This window comes from Elephas maximus, chromosome 19 (assembly GCF_024166365.1).
Source record: "Elephas maximus indicus isolate mEleMax1 chromosome 19, mEleMax1 primary haplotype, whole genome shotgun sequence".
Classification (NCBI taxonomy): domain Eukaryota; kingdom Metazoa; phylum Chordata; class Mammalia; order Proboscidea; family Elephantidae; genus Elephas; species Elephas maximus.
The window spans coordinates 26618208-26640521 of NC_064837.1; the positions used below are offsets into that span (position 1 = coordinate 26618208).

The following is a 22314-nucleotide window of genomic DNA, read 5'->3' on the forward strand; positions in this document are numbered from 1 at the left end:
AGACTTTTTAGTATAAAACTAGAGATGTAGAATTTGTGTACATAAAATAACATACAGGTTACTCTAAAGTGTATGTGTTTGTCTAACAGGCGCTTACAGCTTTTAGATGGGGAATATGAAGTAGCCATGCAGGAAATGGAAGAATGTCCTATAAGCAAGAAAAGAGCAACATGGGAAACTATTCTTGATGGGAAGGTATGGACTACTTAGAAGGTTGAGCATGTTATAATTACGAACTCTCCTTTTTGATGTTTTCTTCCCCAAATGCAAATTTATGTGGAGGTAAAGTCTTTCATGTCTATACTTTGAAAAGTGTAAGTAAAAATGATCTAGTCAGAGCATTTAATGGAAGGCCTCATCTTTGGAGCCGGACTACCTGAGTTCATGTCTCAGTTCCATCACTTGCTAGTTATGTGGCGTTTGGCAAGTTACTGACTTGGTCTCATTTTTTCTCATCTTTAAAATGAGGCGTAGAATTGATGGGTTAAATGAGATAATAAAATGTGCTTAGCACCATGCCTGGCATAAGATAAGTGCTCAATAAATGTTAACTGCTGTTATTTTAAGTCCTAGTGACAGTAGCATCAGGTAATGTGATGACTAGTAATCAGCAGAACTTAGATGAAGCATACTTAAAATAACTCTTTTAAGAGACAGAAAAGAAAAAAAATAGGCAAACATATATTTTCTTGGCTAGGAACACTTAACAAAATAAAAATGTCAGTTACTTCTAAATTTACCAGGTCAATGCACACAAAACGAAATTCCTAAAAGATTTTTTTGAGCATTAAAATTAGTCTCAAGTTAACCTAGAAGAATAAGTATGTAACGATACAGAGTTATAGAGATGTGTACTGAGGAGAGCCTTGACTTTCCAGGTAGTAGAATATACTGTTAGCTAAAAGAATTCAAACTCTGTTACGAGCATAGGAATGAACAAGCAGATCACTGATGTATCGTCCTGAAATAGTTGCCTGTGTATTTGGAATTTGGTTTATGATGAATGTGGTGCTGTAGATCTGTATGTGGGAATGATGGACTGTTCCTTAATAATTCTGGCAGAGCTGTTCTCTAGCCATCTGGAAATAAACCTAATAAATTCCAGTAGGCTTAGAAACAAATGTTAAAATTAACACAACCTAACTGTAGAAAAAATGTAGATGAGTATTAACATACCCTTGTGGTGAGGAAGGCCCTTCTAATTATACAAAAGCTAAATGCGTAACGTAAAAAATTGACGAATTAAATCATTTCTGTATTGCAAAAAATCTAAAGGTAAAAAGAGAAATGATGAACTGGGAGAAAATATTTGCAATGCACAAAAGGCTAATATGAATACACAGTTTTATAAATGAGTAATAAAAAAAAAGAAGTAATCCAGTAGGAAAAATGGATGAAGGACGACCAGGCGGTTCTTAAGAACAAATGTAGATGCCTAGTAAAAATTTTAAAAGATGTTCATCCTTATTAGTATTCAGAAACATGCAAAAAAAAAAAAAAAAAATCAGATGTGATGTTTTTGACTACTAGTGTGATGAAGATTAAAAGAATTGACAGTTTCTGGCGCTGTTGGGGGTGTAAGGATCCATTACGCTAAAATAATGCTTTGATGTAAGAAAAGTTGGTACAGTCTTACTGGAGGGAAGATGAACAGTACGTAGAAAAATTAAAATTCTGTATGTAGTTTTAACAGTAAGTCAGATAATTTTGTCAAAAAGGAGTAACAGGTTAAGTGAAGATGTAGGTAGTAGCTCTTCTCAGCATTTTTTAAATAGTGAAAAATTGGAAACTTAAATCTAAACAGCCCTTAAAAAGTATGATTACAATGTGGAAAAGAACATTTCCATGATATTTAAATTTTAGTAGTAGTGTGCATCATCTCATTTTTAGTAAATTAATATGATAATATCTCTCTAGGTGATGGGATTTCAATTAATTTTTATTTCTTCATACTTACCTATAGTGTTTTCATAATCTACAGGCATTTATTTTTTGTAGATCTTTTTGCTTTAAGTTTCTTACTTAAAATATGTCAAGTTTATACACGAGAACATAAGAATTATATATATATATATATGAGATTTTAAAATAAATTGTTTGCAGCCAAATAAAATGGACATCCTTCCAACTCAGGACATACAGATTTACCTCTTTCTAAAAGCCCTGTGGTATTCTTTTAAGAAAGTGTCCCATAGTTTACTAAACCAACCCCATTTTAATGGATAGTTAGGTTATTTTAATTTTTTACATTTGTAGAAATGCTGTAGTAAATATACTTGTATGTGTGCTTTTCTGCATTGTGAATATTTTTATAAGCTAGGCTCCTGAATATGATTTTGCTGTGTCAAAACCAGTTTATATGATCACATATTTAGCTTGTTCCAGTCTAAAATTATAATTTTAAAAGGATTGTTTGTAATAAAGATGTAGCAGTTTAGTCTTGTTATGGCAGTTCAAAAAGAAATAGGAACTTACTGAAGGTTCCTGTGAAAGAGAATGACATGAAAGAAGTCTATGAAAAGGTTATTTGGACTCCCATATATGGATTGGGAAGTAAAAGTGAAAAAAAGCAGGAAGAGTAGCTGAGATACTGTAATAAGGCAATAAGGATCTATACCATTGCTGTGATTATTGAAAGGAGAGGAAGAAATGATAGACATTTCAGCAGGGACTTGGTGATGAGAAAAAAAATAGGGGTCAAATGTGATTCCAATTTTTCGAGTTTAGGATTACTAGTAGGATAATGCTAAAAACAATAATTGTACCCAGGAAGGAAAATTTATTTTAGAAGATAATGGATTTACTTCTAAACATATTTGGGTCCAAGTGACAATATCCAAGAAACAATTGAAGATACGGGTTTAGAGCTCAAGTATAAAGATAGGAATGGAGGACCAATTTGTGATGATCATCGCAGGATAGAACGTTGAGGATGAATGAGAGATTGGGGCATAGAGCTAAAAGTTAGCTTAGGAATTGAGACCAAGAGAAGAGTTGTCTTATAAATAATTAGGGGTGGACAAGGAAAGCAAAAGATGGTTCAATGTGCCGAAACCAGAGAAGGAAGAATAGGCATTGTTAATGCAGCTGAGGGAAGTCGAGGAAAATCAGTCATTGCCAAAGCTATTCAATTTACAAAAGGAAAAGTAATTGGTCGCTTAAGAGCAGAGGTTGAAAACTGGCAGGCTTTTGAGTACCACAGGTTTTTAAAAGACTTTTTGAATTGGTTTCCAAACCACTGCCATCGAGCCAATTCCAACTCATGGTGACCCTATATGACAGAGTAGAACTGCCCCCCATAGGATTTTCAAGGCTGTAAATCTTTACGGAAGCAGACTGCCACATCTTTCTCCCGCGGAACAGCTGGTAGGTTCAAACCACTGACCTCTGGTTAACAGCTGAATGCTTTAACCACTGCACCACCAGGGCTCCTCCTTGAATTGGTTACCCATGTTCAAAAATGGGAAGATTTCCTAAGTAAACTTGGAGTTCTGGCTTCTTTTGAAAAAACGTGAATATCTGCCTGTACTGGGCCAATATTTACACATGGCAACAATCCAGCTGTTGCTAACGAGCGGCTGCCCCTTTTAGACAGCCTGAGTTCTCCTGTCCTCTGGGGTCTTCTTCATATGTTTACTTTACTTCCCTGGCTGTCACTGTAGGCGTTTGAATTTTCAATGAGTGTCTCTTTGATTTGACTTAAAATAAATAGTTGCTCTTTAATTCCTATAATTTCAGTTTATTGTTTGAATCTTCACTCTTCTCATGTTTTTCTCCTCTTTAGAGGCTGCCTCCATTTGAAACATTTTCTCAGGGACCTACGTTGCAGTTCACTCTTCGTTGGACAGGAGAGACCAATGATAAATCTACAGCTCCTATTGCCAAGCCTCTTGCCACTAGAAATTCGGAAAGTCTCCATCAAGAAAACAAGCCTGGTTCAGTAAAACCTACTCAAACTATTGGTAAGTAAACATCTTTCTATCAAAGTAAAGGTTTTGTAGAGTTAGGACTTAACGTCATTCTTTTTCTTCATGTAATTATTATCCAGAAAATAGTATTTGATTTATTAGATTATGAATAAATTAGGGTTCTTCTATATTAAATGTTAAGTTTTGTGTTGAAGCCCTGATTGATGATCCCTTATTCTAAAACCCTTGTGCTAAATGTGTGTGGCAATATCTAATTTTCTTTAGAAATATAACCTGCTGTATAGTATATATGCCATATATAACACCTCCAAGTAGGGTCTATAGATAGCTTCATATTAATTTAGGACAAGTTTTTCTACTAAATAAATTTGCCAGAAACTCATGAAAAATCTCTTGGTTTTAAGAGCTTTTTTTATATTTTGGAATTGCAAATTTAAGGGGTTTGGAACTATACTTTTTATAATTCATGTAAAAAGCTGTATATGTTGTAGCACTGAATTCAGTATTACAGAATATTTTTCAAATTTGGGGGCTAGGAGAGAGTCATTGTCATCTGGATTTTATGAGGTTAAGTTTTACAGTAAATACTATGTTTTTGAAGAGGAACACGCTCTCCTGAGTAAAGACCCAAGTTGCAGTGTTCTGTCATTTTGTGTCTGCCTGATAAGGAGCACGGTCCTTGACCTGAGAGCATCTGAATTGTTTTTCTCGAAGTCTGTTTAAAGAAGGCAGAAATCTTAAGACAGCTGTCTTTGACATTGACCACTCATGTCCATTCATTTTATGCAGGTCACTATAATGGTCAGATTAAAGAGATACAAGACACGGCCCACATCAGGGAGAAGATTTCCCAAGTAAATTATAATATGGGCACGTCTCAAAATACTCTGCAGCCACTTAAATGGATAAAAGAATTGTTACAATGTAAAAAATGACTTACGATACATGCTAAAAAAAGTTTGGTACAAAATTGCATATGTGGAATACTTATGTCAGCAAAAATATTCTTTTTTTCTTAAGTCTAAAAGGAAATATTCCAAAACTATTTTCTGTGATTATCTTTTGGATTTGGAGTGATTTTTATACAATCAGTTTTTATTTAGTTTCTGTTAGACTAACACTTAGTGGGTGCCTGCAAACTTGGGCACTGGGAATATGGAGACCAATTAAAACCACACACTGACCTTCAGAGTGCTTAAAACTTACTATAGTGACCATGTATAATTACGTGGGTTACTTTTATAATGGATTAGGACAAAAGGAGGTGGTTTTTAAGGGGAAAAATGGGTCCTGCCAATAAAGGTTTAGCATCTAATTAGGGGTGCTGGTTCATCTATGATCATCAGTTGAGGTAAGAACAGTAATTGTGTTAAATACCATAGTTAGAATTCTGTGAAACCTTTAGTGTTTTAATCATTTTGGTAAGATATATTACTTATAAAAGCAAATATTTTCATTAAATATAAAAGCATATATTTTCAGCTGTTAAAGAATCACTGACTACAGATCTACAAACAAGAAAAGAAAAAGATACTTCAAATGAAAACCGACAAAAATTAAGAATATTTTACCAGGTAAACATAGCTCACCCTTCTTTTTTAAGTAATAGTGAAAATGTTTTGATGTTAACAGCTGAAGTATTTTGGTACATTAAATAAAAAGAATGTCTTTAACTTAAGTTTCCTTTTAGATTGTTTCTCTTTTAAATTATGTTTACAGATGAAATTGAAACATATTTTGAGATGTGAAAGTTGGGAGTTTGTTGTTTTTTTTCCCAGTTCCTTTATAATAACAATACAAGACAGCAGACTGAAGCAAGAGATGACCTGCATTGCCCTTGGTGCACTCTGAACTGCCGCAAACTTTATAGTTTACTCAAGCATCTTAAACTCTGCCATAGCAGATTTATCTTCAATTATGTTGTAAGTAACTTTTCGCTTTTTTTCTTACCAGTAAAATAAAGTACAATAAATGTAAGAAAACCTGAGTTTAAAAAGTTACCGTTTGTGAATAAGTACCAAAATGTTTGCTATTGAAGGATGGCTATATACATGGATTACAACGAATGATTCATTTTACATACATTTGGAACAATAATTAATATTTGTATATTGTACATGTATTGACTCACATTATCCTCACAGAATTATTTTTGAATTAGGTGGTATTTTCCTCACTCTTGGTCAGGCAAGAAATAATTTGTGCAAAGTCATCAAGCCCGGATTTCAAACACGTCTTTTGATTCTAGGTCTGTCACTTTCTGTTCTCTATGCTGATGTGCCTGGCCTGTTTTAGGCTTCAAAATTCAAGAACCCACAAATACTTTTTTATTAACTAAATTGGAGACTAGGTATTTAGGGTAGGATAATTTTTTCTTTCCTAAACACCTTGCCATTTTTGTTACAGTATCATCCAAAAGGTGCTAGGATAGATGTTTCTATCAACGAGTGTTATGATGGCTCCTATGCAGGAAATCCTCAGGATATTCATCGCCAACCTGGATTTGCCTTTAGTCGAAATGGACCAGTAAAGAGAACTCCTATCACACACATACTTGTGTGCAGGTAGGTTAAAAAAAAAAAAAAAAAGGCTGTATAACAAAAAGTTCATTCCCTGACTCCTTGATGATGTTGGAGGAATCAGAAAAGAGTGGCTGCTTGCTGTTCAGGTGGAAATCACCAGTGCAACATAGTCTGGGGGTGGTTTAATCCTTTGTAACCCTCCCCAGCTTTAATTTCCCAAGGGGCTTTTTTATGTCTTCCTTAAAGCTTTTCCCTGTGTTTTAGCTGTTAATGTCACACGGCTGCATTGGTTAGTGGCATTAAAGCCTCCTCCCAGTGAAGATGCTGGGTGAAATACAAAGAAGCCTGCTACTTACTGTCACTTAGTATTCTGCGTGATAGTACCCAGCTAGCCAGTATCTGGGGCTGGTTTTCCTTGTTCGGCCTTATAATCACCTTGGTACATTCATGGCAGCTGATTGACTACTGAGATTAAAGTTATCAAAAGGAATTTTTTATTTTTGTAAAACCAGTTAAAAAAAAAATCCTCAAATGGCTGTGTAATAATCTGTAATAACACTGTATAATCAGTGCTGTGGTTTTTCTGCTTTGTGAATATACCTAAATGTGTTAGGATACACATTTGGGACATATGTAGGACTTTATGTGCATATTCTCAGCTTCTTTTTCTCTAACTAGCTCTTTTTCCCTTTAATCATGTTTCTCTTTTTTCTAGATTTTTCAAACCCAGAAAGACAAGTTTATCTTTAATATTTTGGTATTTAAATTGATATATAATAGGTCTGCTTCATGTTATATACAGGAAGAAAATAATCTTTATTATAGATTTTTTTTCAGGGATTGCCTCAAATAGAGTTGATTTGTGGTCAGTTTTGTAAAATGGTAATATTGTCAAATTTTTGCAGCTCTCAAGTCAAAGTCATGTAATTACATGATGTAGATACTATATTGTATCAGTGTTTCTTTATTTCTTTAGGCCAAAACGAACAAAAGCAAGCATGTCTGAATTTCTTGAATCTGAAGATGGAGAAGTGGAACAGCAACGAACGTACAGTAGTGGACACAATCGCCTGTATTTCCATAGTGATACCTGCTTACCTCTCCGTCCACAAGAAATGGAAGTAGATAGTGAAGATGAAAAAGATCCTGAATGGCTAAGAGAAAAAACCATTACAGTAATTATTATTATCATTATTAGTAGTGATCTTTAGAATTTTATGGTTAAATGAATTTTGAAAACTGTTAGCAGTTTAATATGAATTAGACTTTTGACTCAGTAAAGGAAGTTTTGCTAAACTAAGGAACTTGGGGATCTATACTTTTAGAATTGTGCCATTTAAGAAGGTCACCAACTAAAGGGAAGACAGGTTTTCCTAGTGTGACTTTGTGTTGGGTATTTTCATGTGTAATATGTATAGAAACTATTTCATAGCTTAGTTTAAGAAATATTGCCTTTTATATAAAGAAGTTATATTTTTAGTTGCAGAATATTCTATTTTTTACATTCTCACAAATTGTTTCTTAGAAATACCGATTATATTCATCCTGTATTTAGTAGGTTTTTTTTTTCTTTTTAGCAAATTGAAGAATTTTCTGACGTTAATGAAGGAGAGAAAGAAGTGATGAAATTATGGAATCTCCATGTCATGAAGCATGGGTAGGGTATTTCTAAATTAAATATTCTGTTTACCTTATACTCTTGCTGCTTCACATTCTATAAATCTGTTAGAATCTTATTAAAAATTCCATTAATTTAGATATATGTCCCAAATCTCATCATAGTCCAAAGTATTATAACTGCATGTAGGAAGATGGTGATGTTCAAAGAATGTGTATCATTCCACCTAACAGGAGATTATTTTTTAATTTCTCTAAAACAGTCCTCAAGTTTTTTTCTTTTAATATTTACATTAAAAAGCTTTAACGTTAACCATCAGTTGAATTGAATTTAACGTTTTCACTTATTGTGACTTAAAAATGTAAAGGCAGCACACCTTCTAAAAGCTCATTAGATTAAAATACTCCCCCCACATTTTTTTAAATTATCCATTTTTCCTTTTACTCATTGCTGTGTGTTACATGCCTGGAAATCCTGAAAATTACTTATCACAGTTACCACCACAGTTTTTTAAGAATTGCTTAATTATCCAGAATAAAATATAAATGGCCTTCCTGATTTCTCATTTGTCACCATTTCAAGGTAGAACCATTCTTACAGTTTTTCATGCCTTTGTGACTCTTTCCCTGTGTGAATATACATATTTTTGTTTTCTACCTGCCTTCTTTATTTAGAACCTTATTTTGTCACAGGGGGTCAGTGTGAGTCGGAGTCAACTCGAAGGTACCCAGCAGCAACATTCTAATGGTACTTGGCTAAGCTCTGGTTAGATTAAATCTCTTTAAATTTCTAAAATGGTAAGCTCGTTCAGGTGATAGAATCTCCACTGCACTATAGTTTTGCTACTGGTTAAATCAGCACTTGCTAGATTTGGGTGTAGTCTTACTGTTCTGTAATGCTTATCACTGTTGCATTTGACAAAAATACTTTGCATCACTGTTATTTTGTGTGTTTTTGTTTTTTTTTTTGTTAAATAGGTTTATTGCTGACAATCAAATGAATCATGCCTGTATGCTGTTTGTAGAAAATTATGGACAGAAAATAATTAAGAAGAATTTATGTCGAAACTTCATGCTTCATCTAGTCAGCATGCATGACTTTAATCTTATTAGCATAATGTCAATAGATAAAGCTGTTACCAAGCTCCGTGAAATGCAGCAAAAATTAGAAAAAGGAGAATCTGCTTCCCCTGCAAATGAAGAAATTAGTGAAGAACAAAATGGGACAGCAAATGGCTTTAGTGAAATTAACTCAAGAGAGAAAGCTCTGGAAACAGATGGTGTCTCAGGGGTTTTAAAACAGAGCAAGAAACAAAAACTCTGAAAAAGCCCGACCCCATATTATGGACAAACACTGAAGTTGCATTCTAGGGAATTCAGCCTCTAGGAAGAGGGTTTTTGTTTTGTTTTGTTTTTAATCATAGGTTCCAAACAGGCACTGTAGACGAAGTAAATGATTTCAACAAGGATATTTCTATCAGGGTTCTTCTTCACTTCATTATGCAAGCATTATGTGTCTATCAGTTTTATTCATGTCATTACAACATTCTCTGGTTTGAGCATGGAAAGCAATACTTGAAAGAAAGCTTTTTTTTAACTTCCGACACTTGTCTTATGAAATATTGAATTGATAATTAGAAATTATCTCATATAAATTATTATAATGTTCTTTGCATTTGTGACTGGCTGTTTTTCTACTTCGTAATTGTGAGACATTTTCTTGGGGAAAGAAAATTGAATGCAATTCCCTTTTTAAAAAATTGAAAATTTTTATGAAATTATGTTGGATTACTATTTGCAATCAAACCTTGATCCTTGATTTTGAAATCATTTAACAATTTGGAATGAAAAATTAAAATATTATTTTACATTAAATAAGCTCATTTTACAATTTTAAAATAGCACTTCTTCGTCTTAAGCCTGTTTGAGATGTTAATTTTTCACATTGTTGACAGTGAAATGCCATATTGGTTTATATAGTTACTGACCATTTGTTTTTATGTGGATAATTTTAGTGTTTTGCTCACCCAGTATATTCTTTTAAACTTGAACATTTTGCCGTTCCTGGTTTTCCTTTTTCAATTAGGTGATCCCATGGTAAACTCGGCTGTCCACATCTTTTCATTAGGACGTAAACCAAGGGAAGAGTGAGTTTGGGATTTTTAAGATGCCACTTTCAAGGGGGACTGTTATGCCCTCCCCCGCCCCCCTTTTTGGCGAAGGTGTCTTTGTAATGTATTTCATGATTAGAATATCCAATACAGGTAAGCTGACTTGAATCGTTTTGAGCAATTTTGCCCTGTGTTATATGTGTTTTATGCACATATTTGCAGTTGGATTTTTTCCAACAGAAAGTGGTTTCACTACTGGCACATTAACAAGCACCAATAGGTTTTTATTCCAACTCCAAGCACTGTGGTTGAGTAACATCACCTCAATTTTTTATTATCCTTAAAGATATTGCATTTTCATATTCTTTATTTATAAAGGATCAATGCTGCTGTAAATACAGGTATTTTTAATTTTTTAATTTCATTCCACCACCATCAGATGCAGTTCCCTATTTTGTTTAATGAAGGGATATATAAGCTTTCTAATGGTGTCTTCAGAAATTTATAAAATGTAAATACTGATTGGTGTTTAAGATGTGTTTAACTGTGAGACTATTTAACTAATAATGTGGATGTGATTTGTCATCCAGTATTAAGTTCTTAGTCATTGATTTCTGTGTTAAAGAATAGGGAAGAGGGAAACTGCAGTTTTCATTACAGACTCCTTGGTGTTTGGTAAGCTCTCCGAATGATGAGTTACAGCAAACTCTGATGATGCCTCCGGAGAGTGGATCTCACGCATTGCTCTCGGGCTTTAATTTGCTAAAGCTGTGCACATATTGTAAAAAAACAAAAATAGATTATTTTAGGGGAGATGTAGGTGTAGAATTATTGCTTATGTCATTTCTTAAGCAGTTATGCTCTTAATGCTTAAAAGAAGGCTAGCATTGTTTGCACAAAAAGTTGGTGATTCCCTCCCCCAAATAGTAATGAAATTACTTTTGCTGAGTAAACTTTTTATGTCATCTTATAATAAAACCTGGAAAAAACCCTTTGTTTCTATTTATAAAAAAATGCTTTTCTATATGTACCCTTGATAAGAGATTTTGAAGAAATCATGTAAGATGATAAAACATTTGAATGGTACAATAGATGTAAAAAAAAAATTCAGTTTAAAAGAACATTTGTTTTTACATTAAATGTTTATTTGAAATCAAATGATTTTGTACATAAAGTTCAATAATATAAAAGCTGTATTCTGTCTTTGTTTTGTTATGCATTGTTAATGCGTGCATTCCATACTTGGCTAGCAGAATCAGGATCCAGAAAAAAGTACACAAAATAATGGATCCCAGCTAGTAAGAAATGGAGGAAAACATTAATATGAAATCATGCTTTCAATTCTAGTAACATCAATTGCAACTAGTATTTTGTGTGATAATAAGTGGCAAGTGAGGAGTTAGAGAAGGTTGTCATCAAGAGTGTGTGAAAGATGAGGCCACAGCAAGAGGCAGACAGGTCAGTGGAAGAATGCAGGGGATTCCTAAATGGGAAGCTTGAACATGACTGTAGGCTGACAGAGGGGAGGAGATAATATAGTTTACAGTTGGCTACCATTTGTAAAAAAAAAAAAAAAAAAAAAATGCTCGAGCTTTTGTAGAATATCCCTAAAATGATACACGAACAGTTTTTTTCAGGGAAGACAGCTGGATTAAGGGACAGGTGTGGGAAGTAGACTTTTCACTGCCATTTTTGAAACATCTGAATGTACTGCCTATTATTTTTGTATTTCCGATATTTAAGAAGGGGATTGCTTTCCCACTGCGATCCTGTTAGGATGGGTAAGTGCCTAGCACAGAATTTGGAACATGTAGGAACTTAGGAAAATTGTACTGACTTCAGTGTGACTGAAGAAGCTCACTGCCAAAAAGAGTTCCTAAAACATTCAGCTTAAATTTTCTATTTGCTAAGTAGCCTAAAGGTACCTTGCTCTGACACAAATAGAAATATGTGAGGATTTATTACCCTGACTACCATATTAAAGCAGAGCACTTATCTTTAATGGTGCCCTTTGGTTGACAGTAAAGATCATGGTCCTCTGCCCCTCATCGACCTTGTCTATCTTTCCAGTCTCTCTCACTGTGTATGCAGTCTCCCCTCCAACCAAGTGGATCACCAGGGCACACCACGCTCTGATGTTCTCACGAGGTAGCCTAAGACCTAATTTCTGGAGCATCATGTTTCCATGTACTACTACCTACAAGTGCAATATTTTTATATAGGGATAAAAATTTAAGTAAATTTCTTAGGAGTAAGATTGTTAATTAAAGGCCCAGTGGGATGAGCCACTTTATAAAGCTGGTTCTAGAGAACAAGGTTGTTATCCTTGGGCTACGCTACTGCATCTGTGAAGTACTTTCACATTTCTACCATCCTATCCACATGGCAGGGCTTCAACCAATGGCCACCTGCAGGTGCTCCGTCTCCTGGAATCATATTTGTGTCCAAGTTATTCTGTACTTTCTTCAGAACCTAGATAGCTTTCTTCCTGCTTTTCTAGCATGCTACCACTAGCAGCCATTCTTTCACAGCAATTGAATATCTCTGTGGCAGCACTTGTGCCAAGCACTGGGACTGGGAATTCACCTAAGACTCAGATTCTCCCAGAACTCAGATCAAAACTGCACTTTATTTATTCTTCCTCTTGTCCTTAAAGAAACATATCCCTGTGGTAAGTTATTGCTTATTATTCCAGGGAAAAGGTGAGGCTATACATGTATCAGAAATCCTAAAAGCTTTTTATAATTTGACATTTAGATTTATGAATCACTTAGCACAGTACCCAGAATGTAACAGGGACCCAATAAATCTTAGCTCCTTTACTAATTCTTGGAGCCCTCGTGGCTCAGTGGTTAAGAACTTGCCTGCTAACCAAAAGGTCCGCGGTTCAGATCCACCAGGCACTCCCTGGAAACCCTATGGGGCAGCTCTACCCTGTCCTATAGGGTTGCTCTGAGTTGGAATCAACTGAACGGTAATGGGTTTTTTTGTTGTTACTAATCCAACTAGGATTTTCTTCTGAGTTCTAAATTATCCTTATTTCTCTTATTTGGGGGGCTGAGTCTTCTGTGAGGTCTTGCAGCAGAAGGACGGTGGTTGCCATGTGAGTAAGCAACCAAAGCCTTATTTCTATTCAATACTGAGCACCTACTATGGCCTACACATTAGGTAGCCACCAGGGATACAATGATGAATAAACCAGACGTTGTACCTGTCCTTGTGAATCTTAATTTTTAGAGAGACATTCACTTGCGTTTTAGTAAACCATGTTTCAAAGTATCTAATCTCAAACTAGGGTCCTGAAATTTAGGGCTGTGTGGTAGGAGAATTAATGGGCTTTGGAGCTGACAGGCTTGGATTTGAACCCCAACTTTGGTGATTTTGTGGCTTTATAACTGTTAGGAAGTTATTTAACTATACTGAATTTGTGTCCTCACTGCAAAATGGGATTAAAATACCTCCCTCAGTAAAGTCTTTCTAAGGATTAAATTCACAGAAATCTTTTGGGATTAATAGTCTCATTCTCCCACAAAACTACAACTGTTTTAACACTGCTTTATGTACGTAAGATTAATGCATAGAAGGGGCACAGAAAGGCCAATACTGTTTTAGTCAGCATTAAATATGGGACAAAATCTTTAGTGAGAGGGATTAGTTTTATTTTACTAAATATTTTTTTGTTTTTTAACAAGAAAAGTCTTAGTTCAAAATAATTTATTAAATGTCCAAATATCAGGAAATGTTGACAACTTTGGGATTTCACATACCAGTAATCTACTAAAAAAATTTTTTTGGCTTATTTTGTCATATAAGGACTTTTACAAACGAAACAAGCAAAGCTACTATCTACTGTCACTTTCATTTTTATAAAAGGACAGAACAACAACAACAAAAAGGCAAGGAGGATAATTTTAAAGGACACTAGTCATTTAAACAAATTAAAATTTACAACAACAAAAAAAACCACTATGGAGACCACTTTTAGTTGTTTTGCTTGCACAATAGAATCATCTAGTTTCTTTAAAACAAAACCTGAGCTTTACTTCTTGTTAGGTGCCCTCAAGTCGGTTCTGACTCATAGTGACCCTATGTACAATGGAAGAAAACACTGCCTGGTCCTGCGCCATCCTAAGACCAATTAAACCAGAACCTTTGATATTTTCTAAAACTCTCCAGGTGATCTGTGTGCAGCTAGGATACAAAACCTCAAGGAATGTATAATCTTAGTGGGTTTAAAGGATATGTCACAAGCTCAAACACCTAGTTCAGTGAGTTAACCAGCTGAGTGTTATACCAATTTAGGAAGACTGAAAAAGGAGGGGGGGGGGGAATACAAGAGAACCAGAATCAGAATGGCATCAGACTTTTCAACACCAGAAGCTAGAAGACAATGAACCAACGTATTGTAAGGGAAAATTCTCTCCAACACAATTCTGAACAAGCCACTATCAAGCGAGCATAGGATAGAATACAAAGATCTTTCAGACCTTCCAGTTCTCAAAATATTTAACTCTTGGGGGCACCCTTCCCAGAAGTGGAGGAAGTGCTCCACGAAAAATAAGGGAATAATCCAAGAAAGGGGAAGCCATGGAATACTATACATGTGGGTAGGTCTGGACCAGTTTAGGGCATAACTAAATGAGTGTGTTGCTGTCAATAATAGTTGTCAAAATAGTTTGTTGATCCTCAAGATACTAGCAAACCAAACAAATCCAATAGGATATTAAAAGGATTATGCACCATGAGCAATTTTCTCCCAGGAATACAAGGGTGGTTCAACATTAGAAAATAAATGTAATACACAACATTAATAGAATGAAGGGGGGTAAAACAAAAGATCATTTCAATAGAGCAGAAAAAGAATTTGACAATTTCTAGCTTTTATGATAAAAACACTCAGAAAGCTAGAAACAGAAGGGAACTTTAATAAACTTAACCAAGGGGTAAAACTACAAAACATTGCTGAAAGAAATTAAAAATGGCTTAAATAAATGGGAAGGCATCCTGCGTTTATGGATATGAAGACTTAATATTGTTAAAAAAAAAAAAAATGAGAGCCAAAATTCCAACAGCCTTTTTTGCAGAAATGCGAAAGTCAATCCTCAAAATTCATATGGAATTGCCCGAACAACTAAAACAATACTGAAAAAGTTGGGAGTCGTGCTTCCCAACTGCAAACGTATTACAAAGCTACAGTTATCAAAGCAGTGTGGTACTGGCTTAAGGATAAATATACACAACGGCATAAGGATAAACATAAAGAATAAAACTGAGAGTCTAGAAATAAACCCATACATCTATGGCCAACTGATTTTTTTTTTAATTAATTTTTATTAAGCTTCAAGTGAACATTTACCATTCCAATCAGTCTGTCACATGTAGGTTTACATACATCTTACTCCCTTCTCCCACTTGCTCTCCCCCTATTGAGTCAGCCCTTTCAGTCTCTCGTTTCGTGCCAATTTTGCCATCTTCCCTCTCTCTCTATCTTCCCATCCCCCCTCCAGTCAAGAGTTGCCTACACACTCTCCAGTGGGCCAACTGATTTTTGACAAGGGTATCAAGACCATTCAATGGAGGAAAGAACAGTCTCTTTGACAAATGGTGCTGGGACAACTGGGTATCCACATGCAAAAAAAAATGAAGTCAGAACCCTACCTCACACCACATAAGAATTTAACTCAAAATGAATCCATGACCTAAATATAAAAGCTAAAACTATAAAACTCTTAGAAGAAGAAACTGTAGGGGTAAATCTTCATGACCTTGAAGTTGGCAATGGGTTATTAAATGACATCAAAATCATGAACAAAAGAAAAATATATAAACTGGACTACATAAAAATTAAAAATTTGTGTTCATCAAAGGACATTATCAAGTGAAAAGACAATCTACAGAATGGAAAAGAAATATTTGCAAATCATGTACAACTGATTCTCATTCACGGTCCTTATGTTCTCTGAAGTCGCCATGAACACTGAATTAGCAAATACTGAACCACTACTCCTAGAAGAAATACCAGGTTAGGATCTTGTGAGCCATTTTTGTCAATCAGCATATAACCTTGTTTTATGTGTGTTTCTGTTCAAAGACACCCTTATTCAATATATACTGTTAATTCAATAACATTGAACTCATGGCTAACAGCACTATAACTCTTGCCTGAATGAAGCTTATCTAACACATATACTTTCACATATCACAGCCTTTTTGTGCTTAGGAAGTAAAGTAAGCCAGACACAAAAGTCACACATTGTATGATTCCATTCATATGAAACATCCAGGATATGTAAATCTGGTTAGTGGCTGCCACCGGCTGGGGGAAGGCGGAACAGGGAGTTACCGCTTAATGGGTATGGAGTTTTAAGGAGATAAAAATGCTCTGGAACCAGATAGTGGCAGTTGCACAACACTGAATGTACTCAATGCCACTGAATCGTTCACCTTAAAACGGTTGAGTTTATGTTAAGTGAATTTCACCTCTATTAAATGTTTGTTGTTGTCAATAAAGATCATGGAAGAAAAAATATGGACGTTAGGAGCCCTAATACAAGGCATAAACAGAATTCAAAACATTACCACAAATGACAAAGAGAAACCAGATAACCGGGAGCTCCTAAAAATCAAACACCTATGCTCATCTAAAGACTTCACCAAAAGAGTAAAAAGACCACCTACAGACTGGGAAAGAATTTTCAGCTATGACACCTCTTACCAGCAGCTGATCTCTAAAATCTATATGATTCTGTTAAAACTCAACCACAAAAAGACAAACAACCCAATCAAGAAGTGGGCAAAGGAGATGAACATGCACTTCACGAAAGAAGATATTCAGGCAGCTAACAGATACATGAGAAAATGCTCTCGATCATTAGCCATTAGAGAAATGCAAATTAAAACTACGATGAGATTCCATCTCACTCCAACAAGGCTGGCATTAATCCAAAAAACACAAAATAATAAATGTTGGAGAGGCTGCGGAGAGATTGGAACTCTTATACACTGCTGGTGGGAATGTAAATAACCACTTTGGAAATCTATCAGGTGTTTTCTTAAAAAGTTAGAAATAGAACTACCATACAACCCAGAAATCCCACTCCTCGGAATCTACTCTAGAGAAATAAGAGCCTTCACAAGAACAGATATATGCACACCCATGTTTACTGCAGCTCTGTTTACAATAGCAAAAAGCTGGAAGCAACCAAGGTGTCCATCAATGGATGAATGGTTAAATAAATTGTGGTATATTCACACAATGGAATACTACGCATCGATAAAGAAAGTGACGAATCTGTGAAATATTTCATAACATGGAGGAACCTGGAAGGCACTACACTGAGCGAAATTAGTCAGAGGCAAAAGGACAAATATTGTATAAGACCACTATTATAAGATCTTGAGAAATAGTATAAACTGAGAAGAACACATACTTTTGTGGTTACGAGGTGGGGAAGGAGGCAGGGTGGGAGAGGGTTATTTACTGATTAGTTAGTAGATAACTACTTTAGGTGAAGGGAAGGACAATACTCAATACATGGAAGGTCAGCTCAACTGGACTGGACCAAAAGCAAAGAAGTTTCCGGGATAAAATGAATGCTTCAAAGGTCAGCGGAGCAAGGCCGGGGGTTCAGGGACTATGGCTTAAGGGGACTTCTAAGTCAATTGGCAAAATAATTCTACTATGAAAACATTCTGCATCCCACTTTGAAATGTGGCGTCTGGGGTCTTAAATGCTAACAAGTGGCCATCTAAGATGCATCAATTGGTCTCAACCCACCTGGATCAAAGGAGAATGAAGAACACCAAGGTCACATGATAACTATGAGCCCAAGAGACAGAAAGGGCCACAGGAACCAGAGACTTACATCATCCTGAGACCAGAAGAACTAGTTGGTGCCCGGCCACAATCGATGACTGCCCTGACAGGGAGCACAACAGAGAACCCCTGAGGGAGCAGGAGATCAGTGGGATGCAGACCCCAAATTCTCATAAAAAGACCAGACTTAATGGTCTGACTGAGACTAGAGGAATCCTGGCGGTCATGGTCCCCAAACCTTCTGTTGGCCCAGGACAGGAACCATCCCCGAAGACAACTCATCAGACATGGAAGGGACTGGACAGTGGGTAGGAGAGAGATGCTGATGAAGAGTGAGCTATTTGTATCAGGTGGACACTTGAGACTGTGTTGGCATCTCCTGTCTGGAGGGGGGATGGGAGGGTAGAGAGGGTTGGAAGCTGGCAAAATTGTCATGAAAGGAGAGACTGGAAGGGCTGACTCATTAGGGGGAGAGTAAGTGGGAGTATGGAGTAAGGGGTATATAAGCTTATATGTGACTGATTGGATTTGTAAACGTTCACTTGAAGCTTAATAAAAGTTATTAAAAAAAATTATTAAAAAAAATGTCAATAATTAACTAAATCCCACTTACTGATCTTGAAGTAATTCCTTCATATTTAATAAATATTTAATTGGAGACCTTTAATGCTTACTTTAGTCCAAAGGGAAACACCTCAGAAGAGTTGCATTTACTTTTTCTTTTCTTTATGTTTTGATATTAAAACCCAACGTATAACTTCAGAACTTTGACTTCTGACACGTGCGTTCTCCTATTCCTCCTGCTAGGTACAACTAAAACCCTAGACACTGTATGTAAAATAAACATAAGATGACTCTGAAGGGTGGAGAAAATATGGCTGACTGGCTAGGGACCTCGGAACCCAAGAACATAGTAGTGAGTTCTCTAGATTTTCTTTTTGCCTTCAATACCCTAACCTTGGGGCTGAAAAAGTCTACAGCCTGGACAGACCAAAAAAAGAAAAGAAAAAAGGCTACAACAAAAGTCTACTCTCTCTACCCAAAGGATCAGAAAAGGAGCAGTCTAGCAAGACAGAAAATTTTTACACAACAATTGCCTTACTCCCGTCAAAGTCTACTGTAGTCAGTTGAATAGTCAGGCACCAAAAGATACAGCCACTTCCCAAAACCTGTAAATGTGACCTCATTTGGAAAAAGGGTCTTTGCAGATGTGATTAAGAGTAATGAGAAGAAATCATCCTGGATTACATGGGTCAGCTCAGCATCCAATGACACAAGTTCTTATAAAATACAGAAGGAAAATTTGAAAAAAGAGTCTTTGCAGATATAATTAAGTTACAAGTAATGAAAACATCCTGGATTATGTGGGTCAGCTCAGAATCCAATGACACATGTCCTTATAAACTACAGAAGGAAAAGACCATGTGAAGATGAAGGCAGAGACTGGAAGTATGCAGTAACAAGCCAAGGAATGCCTGGAGTCACCCGCCAGAAGCTGGAAGAGGCAAGGAAGAATGCCCCCCGAGAGCTTTCAGAGAGAGTGCGGTCCTGCTGTCACCTTGATTTTGGACTTCGGCCTCCAGAAGGATAAATTTCTGTTGTTTTAAGCCACCAAGTTTATAATAAGTTGTTACAGCATTCTTAGGAAACTAAAACAACTACAGAAAAAATTGTGTCCTCACCCCCAACTGTGCCGGCAAAGGCTGAATGGGAAGGCTACTCATGAGGTTTTAAGGAGATGCCCTTACATCTCTATCAGAGTGAGGTCAGAGAAGGCCAGGTAGGGAGTTGATATTTTCATCCCCACTAGTCAGTAATGAAGTTTCCCTACCCCCACAATGTCAGTAAAGACTATGTGGGGAACCTGGAATTCTATCCCCACCCAGAGGTAATGAGGCACCTCTTCCCCTTCCTGCTACAGTGGTTCAGAAGCAGCCTAGTGGAGAGTCAGGGCTTTCACCATCTTTCAGCAGTAATAAGAACACCAACACTCTCCCAGCAGTAATGAGGGGACCCTGTGGCTGTCAATGGAGGTTGAGTGGGGAAACTACACCTGTACCTCCACCTGGCAGTAATGAAGCACCCCCCTCACCACCCCGGATCTCCTCCTTCTGGAGTAATGGAAAAAAAAAAAAAAAAAAAAGCCAGCTAACAAGAAGGTTTAACTAAAACCCATAGTCTCTTAACGTATAAATGTCCAAGTTTCAACTGAAAATCCCTTGTCAAACCAAACCAAGAATCAGGAAGATCTCAAATTTAACGAAAAAGAGATAATAGATGCCAACACCAAGACAACAGAGATGTCAGAATTACCTGACAAAGATTTTAAAGCAGCAATGATAAAAATGCGTCAGTGGGCAATTATGATCACACTTGAAATAAATGGGAAAAAACAGCCTCAGCAAAGAAATAGAAGATATAAAAAATAACATTTTAGAACTGAAAGATATAATTACCGAAAGAAAAAGCTCAGTGAAAATGGACTCAACAGTAGAATAGAGAAGACAGAGTAAAGAACCAGTAAACTGGAGGAAAGAATAAAAAAAAACTTAAAAGTGAGCTCAGTAAGTTTACAGAATATAAGGTAAACAAACAAAAAATCAATCTTACAACAAAAAGAAAATAGACTGGGGGGAAAAAAAAAGAACAGAACCTCAGGAACCTGCTGGACTATAACAAAAGATCTAAAATCTGTGTCACTGGAGTCCCAGGAGGAGAGGAAAGAGGGCAGTACTGAAAATATACCTGAAGAAATAATGGCTGAAAACTTTGTAAATTTGACAAAAGACATAAAGCTACAGATTCAAAAAGGTGAGAATCCCAAACAGGATAAACCCAAACACATGCCAGGACATATAATTAAACTTCTCTAAAGACAAAGAAAGTAATCTTGAAAATACCCAGAGGAAAATGACACTTTACAGGGAAAAAACAACTAGAATAACAGGATTTTTCATGGGTAACCATGGAAGCCAGAAGGAAGTGACAAAATAGTTTTCAAGAATGGAAAGAAAACAATTTACCCAGAATTTTACACCCAGTGAAAATAGCCTTCAGGATTGAAGGAAAAATCAGGACACTCTCATACAAAGGAAAACTAAAAGAATTTATCAGAAGACCAGCCCTAGAAGAATGGCAAAAGGTAGTTCTCTAAACAGAAAGGAAATAATAAATGAAGAAAACTTGGAACATCACAAAGGAAGAAAGAACACAGAAAACAAAATATACCCATTCCCATTGAGTCAATTCCAACCCAAAGTGACCCTATAGGACGAGTACAACTGCCCCATAGGGTTTCTAAGGCTGTAACCTTTATGGAAGCAGACTGCCACATCTTTCTCCCACAGAAAGGCTGGTGGGTTCAAACCACCAACCTCTCAGTAGCTGAGTGCTTAACCACTGTGCTACCAGGGCTCCTTAAGCAAAGGTATGGGTAAATACAATAGGCTTTCCTTCTTTTACTGAGTTTTATAAATTATGTTTGACATTTGAAGCATAAATTATGTTATCTTAAATGGTTTTAAATGTATGTAGAGAAAAGACATCTATATGATAAATATAAGGAGTTCTGGTGGCATGGTGGTTAAAGCAGTCAACTGCTAACTGGAAGGCTGGCAGTTCAAAACCACCAGTGGCTCTGCAGGAGAAAGATGTGGCAGTCTGCTTCTGTAGAAATTTAGAGTCTTGGAAACCCAACGGGGTCACTATGAATTGGAACCAACTCAACAGCATCTAACAACAACAGCAGCAATTACTAAAGAAGTTATACAAAGAGATACACTCAAAAATACTTGAGACAAACTGAACAGAATTGAGAATCCAGACATAAGCGCATCCACCTATGAGCGACTGATATTTAACAAAGGCCCAAAGTCTGTTAAATGGGGAAAAGATAGTCTCTTTAACAAACGGTGCTGGCACAACTGGATATCCACCTGCAAAAAAATGAAAAAAGACCCATACCCGACACCATGCACAAAAACGAACTCAAAATGGATCAAAGATCTAAATATAAAATATAAAACAAAACAGATCATGGAAGAAAAAATAGGGACAACGCTAGGAGCCCTAATACATGGCATAAACGGTATACAAAAAGTTACTAACAATGTACAAAGACCAGAAGACAAACTGGATAACTGGGAGCTCCTAAAAATCACTTATGCTCATCCAAAGACTTCACCAAAACAGTAAAAAGACAACCCGCCGATTGAGAAAAATTTTTTGGCTACGAGGAATACCATCATCGTCTCATCTCTAAAATCTACAAGATGCTTAAACCTCAACAGCAAAAAGACAAATAACCCAATTGAAAAACG

General features: G+C 36.1%; 1 protein-coding gene across 2 annotated transcripts in view; it reads left to right on the plus strand.

Annotated features, from left to right (window-relative positions):
- SUZ12 (SUZ12 polycomb repressive complex 2 subunit) overlaps nt 1–11288 on the plus strand; it is a 43705-nt gene extending 32417 nt beyond the window's left edge. For both annotated transcript variants that reach the window (XM_049859660.1, XM_049859661.1), the window contains 8 exons: nt 90–195; nt 3785–3962; nt 5412–5503; nt 5708–5851; nt 6336–6493; nt 7428–7626; nt 8029–8108; nt 9047–11288. In XM_049859660.1, the coding sequence (XP_049715617.1) occupies nt 90–195; nt 3785–3962; nt 5412–5503; nt 5708–5851; nt 6336–6493; nt 7428–7626; nt 8029–8108; nt 9047–9392 (1303 nt within the window). In that variant the 3' untranslated portion in view covers nt 9393–11288. The remainder of the gene's footprint in view (nt 1–89; nt 196–3784; nt 3963–5411; nt 5504–5707; nt 5852–6335; nt 6494–7427; nt 7627–8028; nt 8109–9046) is intronic.
- The last annotated feature ends 11026 nt before the right edge of the window (nt 11289–22314 follow it).